A 13227-nucleotide genomic window follows, 5' to 3' on the forward strand; every position below is an offset into this window, starting at 1 on the left:
CGTTCAGCTGCCTCTTACACACCCCCCACCGGGAATGTGCCCACAACCGTTACATGCCTTGACTGGAATCGAACCTGGGACCCTTCAGTCCGCAGGTCGATGCTTTATCCACCGAGCCAAACCGGTTTCTGCTGAAATTGCCAATTTGTACTTCTTAATCTCTTCAACTTGTGTACCCAGTCCCCCAATCTCCCCTCCCAACATGGCAGCCATCAATTTTTTAAATATATATTTTTAATATTTTTTATTGATTTCAGAGAGGAAGAGAGAGAGAGAGAGAGAGGGCTATGATGAGAGGGAATTACTTATTGGGTGCCTCCTTGATGCCCCACATTGGAAACTGAGCCCACAACCTGGGGATGTGCCCTGACTGGGAATCAAACTATAACCTCCTAGTTCATGACACTCAACCACTGAACCACACTGGCCAGGCTGGCAACCATCAATTTGTTCTCTGTATTAATGAGTCTTTCTACTTTGTTCCTTTGTTTTCATTAGATGCCACATATAAGTGCAATCATATAATATTTGTCATTCTCTGACTTATTCACTTAGCATAATACCCTCTAGGTCCATCCATGATGTTACAAATGGTAAATTCTCGTCCTTTCTTATAGAGAGTAATATTCCATTGTGTGTATGTACCACATTTTCTCGATCCATTTGTCTATCGATAGACACAGATCGCTTCCATATCTTGACTATTGTAAATAACGCTGCACTGAACATAAGGATGCACATATCTTTTCAAATTAGTGTTTTGGATTTCTTCAGATAAATAAATACCCAGGAGTAGAATTGCTGGGTCATATAGGTAGTTCTATTTTTAATTTTTTGAGGAATCCCCATACTGCTTTCCATAGTGGCTGTACCAATTTGCAATCCCACAACAATGCACAAAAGTTCTTTTTTCTCCACATTCTCCCCAACACTTGTTGTTTCTTGATTTAATGATGATAGCCATTCTGACAGGTGTGAGGGGATAAATTCCATTTCTCTGTTGACATTGAGCATCTTTTCATATGTCTAGTGACATCTGTATGTTCTCTTTTGGAGAAATATCTATTCAAGTCCTCTGCCCAATGTTTAATTTGTTTTGTTTGGGGGGGGGGGGTGTTTTTGTTTTGTTTTGTTTGACATTAAGTTGTATGAGTTCTTTATAAATTTTGGATATTAACCCCTTATTTGATATGTCATTGGAGAATATCTTTTCTGAATCAGTAGGTTGGCTTTTCATTTTGTTGATGGTTTCCTTTGATGTGCAAAAACTTTACTTTGATGTAGTCCCATTTGTTTATATTTTCCCTTGCCTGAGGAGATATACACACACACACACACACAAAAAAAATGTTACTAAGAGCCACGTCAGAGAGTTTACTGCCTATGTTTTCTTCCAGGAGTGTTCTGGTTTCAGGTCTTAACATTGAAGTCTTGAATGCATTTTGAGTTTATTCTTGTATATGAGGTAAGAAAATGGTCTAGTTTCATTGTTTTTGCATCTGTCCAGTATTCCCAATACCATTTATTGAAGAGATTCTCTTTACCCCATTATGTATTCTTGCCTCCTTTATCATAAATTAATTGGCCATATGGGTTTATTTCTGAGCTCTCTATTCTGTTCCACTGATCTATGTGTTGGCAATATTCATTCATTTTTACAGCTTCTGCTGGGATATACCTTCTCACATGCCATTGATCGAAGTAGGTTGAATAGCCAAGCATGAAGCCAATGGGACAGGAGGGCAGTCTACCTTCCCATGGGGGAGGGACACGGAGGGAGCAGAGGCAGTGGGCCCAGAGAGGGGCAGTGAGTATGCAGGACAAGTCATATAACCCGCTGCAGGGCCCAGGGAGCCACGGTCACTGAAAGGGGACCCTGGGGTCTGCTGACATAGCAGGACAAAAATACCAATATACTTTATATTAAAATATCTGATATGAAAATATTTGAATCCACTGCAGGAACACTGCAATATAGATACTGTGAGTCATTCGGAAATGTTCTTGTTATAGATGGGTATATCTTAAAAGGATAAATTGGTTCTGCTCAAACTGAGAAATCCATTTAGGGCTTTTTGAAACCAAAAAGAGATGCCAAGGCATTTTGAAAGAGGCCATTAGTAATCCATGTGGTGAGTTACCCCTGACTTATTAAAAAAGAGCATGGTTTTATAAATGAGTCCATTAGAAAGTCTTCATGAGATATTAGGGCTCTCGGAGCGGGCTGAATAGGAGGGAAGGGGAGATAATTAGGGCAGTCAGAAATCTGTTATTTTGTGAGCTTGCCAGAGGAAATGAGTCCTGCGTGCATCCTTTGGCAGGTGCTTAGAATGGCTTTACAAGGGGCCTTCGCAGACCCGGCAGTGCTGAGAGGGAGGTGATCTGGGCACAGTCTGCAACTCGGGACTCCTGTCTGGGTGGGGAAGGGAAGGCAAATATTTAAGCCAATAGACCGCAACCCCGTGTGTGAGGGACAATACGAGGAGCAGGTTCGGTGAGAGGTGCATGGAGGGCCTCGGAGGGGCTCTAACACCTTGGCGGGGTGTGGAAAGGTGAACAGATGAGTAAGGAAAGGGGGAAGCTGGGAGGGCACTTACGGCAAAGAGCACAGCAAGTGCAGAGGCAGGAAGGTGTGAGAAGTGCACGTGGAACAGGGCTGCCTCTAGCTGAGCAGCAACATACATGAGTTAGAATGGCACCGCCTCTTTATCGTTTTAAAAGTCAGCGAGGGCCTGCCATGTGGCTCAGTGGTTGAGCTTTGACCAATGAATCTGAAGATCACAGTTTGATTCCTGGTCAGGCACATGCCCAGGTTGTGGGCTCGGTCCCCAGTGGGAGCTGCAGGAGGCAGCCAATCAATGATTCTCTCTCATCACTGATGTTTCTCTCCCATCATTAATGTTTCTCTCTTCTCTCTCCCTCACCCTTCCTCTCTGAAAGCACTAACAATATACTTTTGTAAATCAGCTAGGAATTTTATTGTGTGCCCTCCTGCCTGTGTGTGTGAAGGTTTGCATGGGAGGGCAGTTTCGATGGGACGGCTCCTGTGTTTCTGATAAATCAGTGTATGTCCATGATGAGAACCTTGTTCAGTTCGCACCTGATCACCTGCACATGCACAGCCTTGCTGGCAGGACTCCCGGCATTCAGTGTTGCTAGAGCATAACGTGTAATCATGGGAGGCTGGGGCCTGCGCGTTAGGGTGGTGATGAGGGGAAGAGGAAACAGGAGGGGGAGATGTGTTTAAAAGGAGGGTGGAGTCAGAGTGCAAAGGGGCTTGCTGACAGGTGGCAATGCAGAGCCAGAGAAGGAGGAGCGCTCAGCAGCAGGTCCAGAAGCTCACTCTGGCTGCAGGGGGAGAGCGAGATGCATTCCGCGGAATGCCGACTCCAAAGTAGTCAAGTCCTAAGCCCTGGACCCTGTGAGTGTTACTGTCTAAGGCCAAAGGGGCTTTGCAAGGTGATTCGCTGAGGCCCTGAAGATGGGGAGGACAGCTGGTCATCGCGGTGGGCCCAGGGAAGTCACAGGGTCCTTAGAGGAGGGGGCGGGGAGCTGAGACAACAGAAGAGGAAGAAGTTGAGGTGACAATGACAGGCGTGATGATGCCTCACTGCTGGCTTTGAGGTCAGGGAAAGGGCATGAACCAAGGAACGCAGCTCTAGAAGCTGGAGAAGACTAAGAAAGGACTCAGGAGCACGGCTCTGCTGCCACCCTGGTTTGGCCCTGAAACCATTTTGGACTCCGGCCTTCAGAACCCTAGGAGAACAGGTTTGTGTTGTTTGAAGGCCAGGGGAGGAGCCTTGTGTCTGCCTGGGGCCATTTGGATGTGTGACATCATCTGCAAGCCATACAAAATTAGCAACTGAAACATGCGCCTGCTACGTTTGTCAAACATTTAATTAACTCACCCCAAAGTCTTCCCAGGGCCAGGCCAAAGGATTACCCAGGCCTTTATGGCCCTGGGGCAGATATTTCACACCTTTACAAAACATAAGCCACTGAAATTGCACTAACTGGAATCCACTGCCTTTCAGAACATCACAGAGGGCACTTCACAAAGGACAGGTCACAGGTGGCAGGTCATTGAAGGGAGATCACAGAGAACAGGTCAAAAAGGGCAGGCCACGTAGGGCACCTCACAAAAGGCAGGTCACAGTGGGAAGGCCACAGAGGGCACCTCACAGAGGGCAGGTCACAGAGGGCCCCTCACAGAGGGCAGGTCACAGAGGGCCGGTCACAGAGGGCCCCTCACAGAGGGCAGGTCACAGAGGGCAGGTCACAGAGGGCAGGTCACAGAGGGCAGGTCACAGAGGGCCCCTCACAGAGGGCACCTCACAGAGGGCCGGTCACAGAGGGCAGGTCACAGAGGGCCCCTCACAGAGGGCAGGTCACAGAGGGCAGGTCACAGAGGGCCCCTCACAGAGGGCCGGTCACAGAGGGCAGGTCCCAGAGGGCAGGTCACAGAGGGCAGGTCACAGAGGGCAGATCCCAGAGGGCCCCTCACAGAGGGCAGGTCACAGAGGGCCGGTCACAGAGGGCAGGTCACACAGGGCAGGTCACAGAGGGCAGGTCCCAGAGGGCAGGTCACAGAGGGAAGGTCACAGAGGGCAGGTCACAGAGGGCCCCTCACAGAGGGCAGATCACAGAGGGCCCCTCACAGAGGGCAGATCACAGAGGGCAGATCACAGAGGGCAGGTCACAGAGGGCAGGTCCCAGAGGGCAGGTCCCAGAGGGCAGATCACAGAGGGCAGGTCACAGAGGGCAGGTCACAGAGGGAAGGCCACAGAGAGCAGGTCACAGAGGGCCCCTCACAGAGGGCAGGTCACAGAGGGCAGGTCACAGAGGGAAGGCCACAGAGGGCAGGTCACAGAGGGCAGATCACAGAGGGCAGGTCACAGAGGGCAGGTCACAGAGGGCAGGTCACAGAGGGAAGGCCACAGAGGGCAGGTCACAGAGGGCAGGTCACAGAGGGCCCCTCACAGAGGGCAGATCACAGAGGGCAGATCACAGAGGGCCCCTCACAGAGGGAAGGCCACAGAGAGCAGGTCACAGAGGGCAGGTCACAGAGGGCAGGTCACAGAGGGCAGGTCACAGAGGGCCCCTCACAGAGGGCAGATCACAGAGGGCAGGTCACAGAGGGCCCCTCACAGAGGGCCCCTCACAGAGGGCAGGTCACAGAGGGCCCCTCACAGAGGGAAGGCCACAGAGGGCAGGTCACAGAGGGCAGGTCACAGAGGGCCGGTCACAGAGGGCCCCTCACAGAGGGAAGGCCACAGAGAGCAGGTCACAGAGGGCAGGTCACAGAGGGCAGGTCACAGAGGGCAGGTCACAGAGGGCCCCTCACAGAGGGCAGATCACAGAGGGCAGGTCACAGAGGGCCCCTCACAGAGGGCCCCTCACAGAGGGCAGGTCACAGAGGGCCCCTCACAGAGGGAAGGCCACAGAGGGCAGGTCACAGAGGGCAGGTCACAGAGGGCAGGTCACAGAGGGCAGGTCACAGAGGGCCCCTCACAGAGGGCAGATCACAGAGGGAAGGCCACAGAGGGCAGGTCACAGAGGGCAGGTCACAGAGGGCAGGTCACAGAGGGCAGGTCACAGAGGGCCCCTCACAGAGGGCAGGTCACAGAGGGCAGGTCACAGAGGGCCCCTCACAGAGGGCAGGTCACAGAGGGCAGGTCACAGAGGGCAGGTCACAGAGGGCAGGTCACAGAGGGCCCCTCACAGAGGGCAGGTCACGGAGGGCAGGTCACAGAGGGCAGGTCACAGAGGGCAGGTCACAGAGGGCAGGTCACAGAGGGCCCCTCACAGAGGGCAGGTCACAGAGGGCAGGTCACAGAGGGCCCCTCACAGAGGGCAGGTCACAGAGGGCAGGTCACAGAGGGCCCCTCACAGAGGGCAGGTCACGGAGGGCAGGTCACAGAGGGCCCCTCACAGAGGGCAGGTCACAGAGGGCAGGTCACAGAGGGCAGGTCACAGAGGGCAGGTCACAGAGGGCAGGTCACAGAGGGCAGGTCCCAGAGGGCAGGTCACAGAGGGAAGGCCACAGAGGGCCGGTCACAGAGGGCAGGTCACAGAGGGCCCCTCACAGAGGGCCCCTCACAGAGGGCAGGTCACAGAGGGCAGGTCACAGAGGGCAGGTCACAGAGGGCCGGTCACAGAGGGCAGGTCACAGAGGGCAGGTCACAGAGGGAAGGTCACAGAGGGCAGGTCACAGAGGGCCCCTCACAGAGGGCAGGTCACAGAGGGCCGGTCACAGAGGGCAGGTCACAGAGGGAAGGCCACAGAGGGCAGGTCACAGAGGGCAGGTCCCAGAGGGCAGGTCACAGAGGGCAGGTCCCAGAGGGCCGGTCACGGAGGGCAGGTCACAGAGGGCCCCTCACAGAGGGCAGGTCACAGAGGGCAGGTCACAGAGGGCAGGTCACGGAGGGCAAAGGCCCAGCAGGAGGTGGGCAGCAGTGGCATCCTCTGTCGCTGGGTGCTGACTTGCGGACTGGGTCAGGTACAGTCAGGAAGGCTGTGAGAGCAGGTTTGCCTAGTGTGAAGAGCTGATGGGATCTAAGGCACTTGGATCAACAGGCTCGTGGTTCTGCAAAGAAATGGGGTTTGAGGTCACCCCTTTGAGAGTGTGGGGTCAGGGAAGGAGTGAGGGCTCATTGCAAAGGGCAGGTCACAGAGACGCAGTGGGCAGGGTGGGAAGGGAGGGAGGAGTGAGGGACGGTGAGGGGAGGCCCGGTAGGCAGAGGGGAGCAGAGGGCTCAGGGCACAGGGAGGGGAGGGGAGGGGAGAGCGAAGCCACCCTGGGGTCAAAGGCCCCCAGAAGCAGGTGGTGAAGGGTGGGTGTCCCTGGGACTTGGCCTGTGGTGGGGCTGGGAGTGAAGCCAGGTGGGAGCAGACTCCACAGGGAACCAGCCAGGGGTGAGAAAGGATCACCCTTGAGCTTTTGTTCTCAGAATTTGGAAAACAAAGTTGCGATTTAGAGAAAATTTCCAGTTATTTGGAGGAGAGCAGAGATAGTGAGGGGTCGGGCCAGGGCTCACAAAATGGAGAAATCGTTTAAAATTTTAGAGGGAGGGTGGCAGTGTCGGGGGAACTCGACCCCCCAAGGAGTGGCTTGTCCCCACAAAAATTGCCAGCGCCAGGACACACGCCTGCCTCTTCTCCCCAATGAGTGTGAGTCAGGATCACGGCAGGCTGGGAAGCGGTCCCTGAAGGAGATAAAATCTACCGCGTTATAAACATACCTTTTTTTTCTTCCTTTAAAGGGAGTGTTTGGGTGAGTCGGTGATTTTTTGGTATTTTCTTATTTTCCAATGAAATTACACACACACTGTGCCTTCCCATCTACCAGACTCCACCCCCACATTCGCCTCCACATTCTACCAGACTCACGAGGGCCTTGCTTTTCACCCTGCAGCCCAGCTCCCAGCACTGACTCTGGGGCTCAGAAGCACTGATTTCAGGTTAACCGGGGAGGGTCCAGGTCAGAGACAAGGCAGAGAAACCCAAGTCCCAATGTCCCAGGTGCTCGGGGCCTTTCACCAGGAACTCTGTGCAGCAAGACCACCCTTCGTCCTGCAGACAGCATAATCTCATCCCAGTTCTCTTGCTAAACCCCTGAATGCCCTCAACACATGCTCAGGCCACCGTTTTAAAGGTCTAGGCTTACCCGGTTGCCGTGTAAACATGAAGCTGCTCCAGGGTGAACTGGACTGTGGTTGGGCTCTTGGGCCCTGCTCTCTGCCCCTACTCACCCTTCTCCAAAGGGGAGGCCAGGGGTTCCCCTGTTGGGGAAGAGCCAGGCCATCGAACTGCCCAAGTGACAGGCAGATCAATGAACTCCTTGTAGAAAAGGGGAGGGGAAGGACTTAGCCAATCATATATAATAAAAGGCTAATATGCAAATAGACTGAATAGCTGAACAACCGGTTACTATGATGAACACTGACCTCCAGGGGGCAGATGCTCAATGCAGGAGCTGTCCCCTGGTGGTCAGTGCACCAGGAGCCAGGCTCACCGTTGGCAGGTGCAGCAGCGGTGACGGCAGTGCTAAAGATGTCAGTTGGGCATCCCCTGAGGGCTCCCGAACTGCGAGAGGGCGCAGGCCAGGCTGAGGGATGGCAAGTGCACCAGGCCTCTAGTATCTTACCTAATAAAAGAGTAATATGCAAATTGACTGCACCTTCGCTATGCCCAACCCACACTCACCAGCCAATCAGGGTGAGTATGCAAATTAACCCAACCAAGATGGCAATTAATTTGCATATCAAGATAGCGTAGAAAGAAGTCCAGCACTGCAGAAGGGAGGGAAGCTGTGGAGAAGCATGCAAGTGGGGCAGGGGAGAAGGAAGGGAAACAGCAGGGCGGGGAGAAGGAAGGAAAGCAGGCAGGGCGGGGGAGAGCGCAGCAGGAAGCCCTATTGCAGGAATTTCCTACAACAGGCTACTAGAATATAACTTTCTAGTAGTTCTCACTGAGCCAGTTAAGTGGCTACGCAGTTATCTTCTCAGTAAGGAGGAAGGTGAAGGCATTAATTATCAAGGCTTCATGGTGTCTTCATAAGAATTTACGAAAACCAGAGACAGAATTGCAGGACGTTTGCCTGTTCCCATTTTCTATAACATACACTGTCTCTGCTCGTCCAGAGTCATTTCCTTGAGTCAGTTGCAAATGAATTTGCCTCACAGTGAGCTCTGTGGTGGCTCTCAGTCTGTCTTTCTCTAACATCCAGGCCAGAATTCCCATAAATATTACTCTAAGTATATGAGTTTCCTCCTAAACGAGAGGGTCTTTACCTCTGGAAAATTAATGAGTTTACAACACTGTACACGACGTCTGTAAAACCTAGCCAGGAAAGTAACGGGATTTATTATAAAGGGCGAGAGCACCACGCAGGCTGCTGGCCAACAAGACTTGTCTCTGCCAACTCCCATCAAGTCAGTGGGCCCAGGAAGAGTTCATCAATTTGTGTTTAAATGAAAAGTGAGAAAAATAACCCAGCACACTGAAAGAACAAAAAAGATTAAATAATCTTCCAACTTTAAAAATACACTGTTTTGAATATATTCAACTCCAACTATAGGCTGAATTCCATTTCAGCACCTTACTAAAGGAAAAGGTTAGAGGCTTACTCCACAAATTAGTACAATATACATTTCCTTATGCTGTGTAGCGTTAGTCATCAAAATAATACATATCCAGCCGTATGTTTCTCCATACAAATGGTTTTTACATAATTAAGATAAGTGTGAGCTTGGATTCCCTGTTTTAAACTTGGAATTACATCATATGCTTCTGTGATCAGAAATCCTTCATAAGTTTTCCCTGGTGCCAGGGCTCCACTAAAGTGTCGGTGAGGTCGCTGATGGCCCGCATCCTGTGGGCATTTTCCTGTCGCCGTCCCTAGTTCACCTGCCCCTGGCTTCTGGCCCCCTTGGCAGTGTTTTCTTGATCCGCCCTCCTCCCTGCGTTGCTGTGACTGATGGCTGGTTTCCCTCCTTCTGTCTGCCCCTGCTTTCCCTGCCAGGCCACTACCTGCTGCGGCTCCTGGAGGTGTGGCCTCTCCTCTTCTCACTTGATTTGTCTCCTCGGGTCATCTCAGGCCTCCTTGGGGCTCTGATGATTCACACATTTCACCTTCCACCCCAGACCTGTATGCCTGACAAGTGTCTCCACCTTCTCCTTGGAGGTCAACGCCTCTGTGTCCACAAATGAACCCAAGATCTCCCCCAGGCCTGGCCCTTCCAGGATCAGCCAGCGGGAGAAATGGCATTATCTCTGTCCTGTTCAAACCAGAAAGCCAGGAGTCACCCTGGACAATTCATCCCTCCTCCCCAATCTAACCGATTTGTGGCCAGATCCCTAACTGTCACCTTTTAAGGTCCCTTTCCAACCCACCCAACCTGCAGCTTCCTGGTGCAGCTGCCCACATGACATGCCTATAATGTCTGTCCTTCCCTTTGCTCCTTTCCTGTTATTAATAACCAGCTAATTACAACAGTGTCCATTTTATATTTATATTTAGGTTTCCTGGCTTTTGCTATCATAATATGCAATAAAAATAACTTTAAATATTAAATATTATTTTTTAATTATTCTGTCATTTGTTAAAAAATAAAGGCTGTTGGGACCTGGCTGGGTAGCTCAGTTGGTTAGAGCAAGGTCCTGATACACCCAGTAAGAACACACACAAGAATCAACTAAAGAATGCATAATAAACAACAAATTGACCTCTCCTTCCTTCCTCTCACTCTCTAAAATTATTTTTTTTAAAGTTAATAAGGGAAGGAAGGAAGGAAGGAAGGAAGGAAGGAAGGAAGGAAGGAAGGAAGGAAGGAAGGAAGAAAGGAAGGAAGGAAGGAAGAAAAGAAGGAAGGAAGGAGACTATTTTTAAAATAAGTTACCTTCTTGGAATATTCAGGCTTCCCATCCTCTCCTACTTTAATACTGTTCAGGGAACATAATGAATTTTTTCATGTGAATTTCACTGTAGTTTTCCTAGGCATTTCAATTTTGTTGTTGTGACTGTGAACTGTGATTAATTTTGCCATTATTTTTTTTTTATATATAAAGCAAACATTTCCTGGGGGGAATAAAAACAACTCATTTGTGTACCTAAGGTTAATGAAGTCAGGAGGGCTCTAAATGCAACTGAAAATTTTTTCTGTTTTGTTTTTTCTTTGAAGCAACATAGTATCGTTCTCCAAGTTAAATCTTAAGCAGAACCTCATACATAAAAAATGGAAGTGTAGTTGCCTGTTGGAAAAAGAAGATGAGGGTGCCCGCTGGTTTTTCTCAGTGGTTAGAGCATCGGCCCATGGACCAAAGGGTGCAGGTTCTATTCCAGTCAAGGGCATGTACCTGGGCTGCAGGTTCAATCCCTGGACCCGGTAGGGGTGCTTTCAGGAAGTGGCCAATAGAAGTTTCTCTCTCACATCGCATGTTTCTCTCTCTCTTCCCCACCTTTCTCCCTCCCTTCCACTCTCTCTAAAAATCGATGGGGGAAAAAATCCTCGAGTGATGATTAACCAAAACAGTTTTTTAAAGAAATGGAGGATGAGGGATGGCCCAAAGCCCTGCAGGCTCTGCCTCCTGCCCCCTCCTCACTCAGTCCCTGAAGCATTTTCCAACCACTGGCTGCCTGGCTGCCTATCACTGTGGCTCCTTAGTATAACCTCGTTTACTTGTTTTGTTTTTTAACATTTCATTCCACTTCAAGGTGTTTTTCCATTTCCATTGGTGACCACTGGCATACCTGAGCTTCAATGAGATGCTGCCTCCCTGAGCTGGGCCACTCGCAGTTCCTCTCTCCTAAGTCAACAGAACAGGAAACTGAACATAGGTTTGAAGATGTGGTCAGTTCAAGAAAGAACAGGATTTCTGTGATACTTTGTACTATCCTATCCATTGTCACAAAAGAGAGAAGTGTTTCAATTCTATGACTTAGAAATATAGGGCCAATGTGCAACTAAATAAGTAGGTGGATTATATTATGTGTGAATTTTACTCCAGCAGAGAATAGAGATATTAATGAAATACTGATAGATAAGGAGAAAGTATTTGTGATAGGACTAGAAGCATCTTTAAAACAAACACTCAAAAGAAAATTTGTGTTCTAAATGTCCACAAAAGATTTTTTATTACTAAAATTTTTAGGATAAAGAAATTTAAAAAATAACTGTAATATTTTAAAAAGCTATTGAGTATTTCCTGTTTACAATGAGAAAAAACTTGAACCTTAAAGAACAGACTGAGTAGAGTTCTGAGGGCAACAAGAGCGAAAGAAGATGGTCAGACCTGCTATTTGTGTACTCATACGAGGCTTACACACTGACTTGTTAAACAAAAAGCAAATTGTACTCATTGTTTCCAAGTTTGTGCGACTAACTATTCAATGACATCAGATGGCAATTCCTCTTACAGAAAAAAGCTTTTACTCTTATCCAGCCCATATATTACCCTCCATGGCAATTTGGAAACAGAATGATATCTAATCCAGTTTTAAAACCAACTCAGTTTCTAAGGTGTTGGCAATAAATAAAAATTTGAAGCAATATATGCAGTATTTTAAAATAACTGAGAATTAAGACAACTTAAGTTACTCTCAGATATAAGATCTTAGAGGGAGAGGGTACACTTACCTCAGGGCCGTACAATCCACAAGGGCTATAGCCACAAGGGGAAGAGGAAGATACTCATTCCGTACAACATGAACAGCATTCTAAGGGGGGTGTTACTAATTATAACTCAAAACTGTCAGTAAAATCCTAATAATGAGTATGCATACTCCCCCTCACGTGAACTTCTTCTCAGAAGGAAAATAAAGGGACTGGATTCTGGAAAGAAATGGCGAGGCTATGGAACTCCAAGAGGGATGCTGGCTCCTCAGTCCCAGGACGTGACTTGCATCCCCAGGTTTTGCCTTACAGTCTCCTGGGTATGAAATATAATTTGTGTAATTTGTCCTTGAAAAAGTCACGGTGGAGCCTGAGAACCTTCTGGTGCCGTCAGTTTTTGTCCTTCAGTATCCTAAATGCACATAATCTCAACATCCAGAAATATTCTTTGATTTGTTCTTCCTCTGAAATCTTGTGTCCTTGGGATCAAAGCCTCTCTCATTAGCACCAAATAAAGCCCAGTGAGGAGTTTTGGCCATATAATCCTCTGCGCTGAAAGTTTTTGATCCACCACTGTCTTCGTATTCCTGGATAAGCTCCTGGAAGTGGTCATAATCAATCCACGTCCACCATTCTCCATCAATCTTAAACTAGAAAGGAAAAAAGTAAACAGGTCAGAAATAAAAACATCCATTAAGAAAAATCAAATAAATACCAAGAAAAATTAAAATGGGCCTGGCCTTTCATCCCTATCATGATAAAGAAATTTTGTCATGCTGCAGATATGATTACATATCAAAGCAAAATAGTCAAAGGAGAATTTCTGTTACCTTAGGACTCTAGCCAAACTGAACCTGGAAGACCAAATTGCTGAATAAAGAATACATTCTGGAATTGAAAGTCAAGTTTTTCTTGAGCAATATCAATGAAAGGTTAACTAAGTTTTTGGCATTATCAGGTGTTAATGGTCAAGTTAATTCTAATTTTTCTTGTCACTATTTTTTCTTTTATTAAAATTTCACCTTCAGTTAGTTTATATTCAATATTACTTTGTATTAGTTTCAGATGTACAAGTATATACTTTGCAAAGTGACCCCCCCCCCCCATAGCTCGA

General features: G+C 48.7%; 1 protein-coding gene across 2 annotated transcripts in view; it reads right to left on the reverse strand.

Moving 5' to 3' along the window:
* Positions 1-11618: 11618 nt before the first annotated feature.
* The window catches only part of LOC311620946 (S-adenosyl-L-methionine-dependent tRNA 4-demethylwyosine synthase TYW1), a 103199-nt gene continuing 101590 nt past the window's right edge, over positions 11619-13227 (reverse strand). For both annotated transcript variants that reach the window (XM_084880689.1, XM_084880688.1), the window contains one exon: positions 11619-12763. In XM_084880689.1, the coding sequence (XP_084736815.1) occupies positions 12542-12763 (222 nt within the window). In that variant the 3' untranslated portion in view covers positions 11619-12541. The remainder of the gene's footprint in view (positions 12764-13227) is intronic.

This window comes from Pipistrellus hanaki, assembly GCF_964339955.1.
Source record: "Pipistrellus hanaki genome assembly, chromosome: 4".
In the NCBI taxonomy this organism is placed as follows: domain Eukaryota; kingdom Metazoa; phylum Chordata; class Mammalia; order Chiroptera; family Vespertilionidae; genus Pipistrellus; species Pipistrellus hanaki.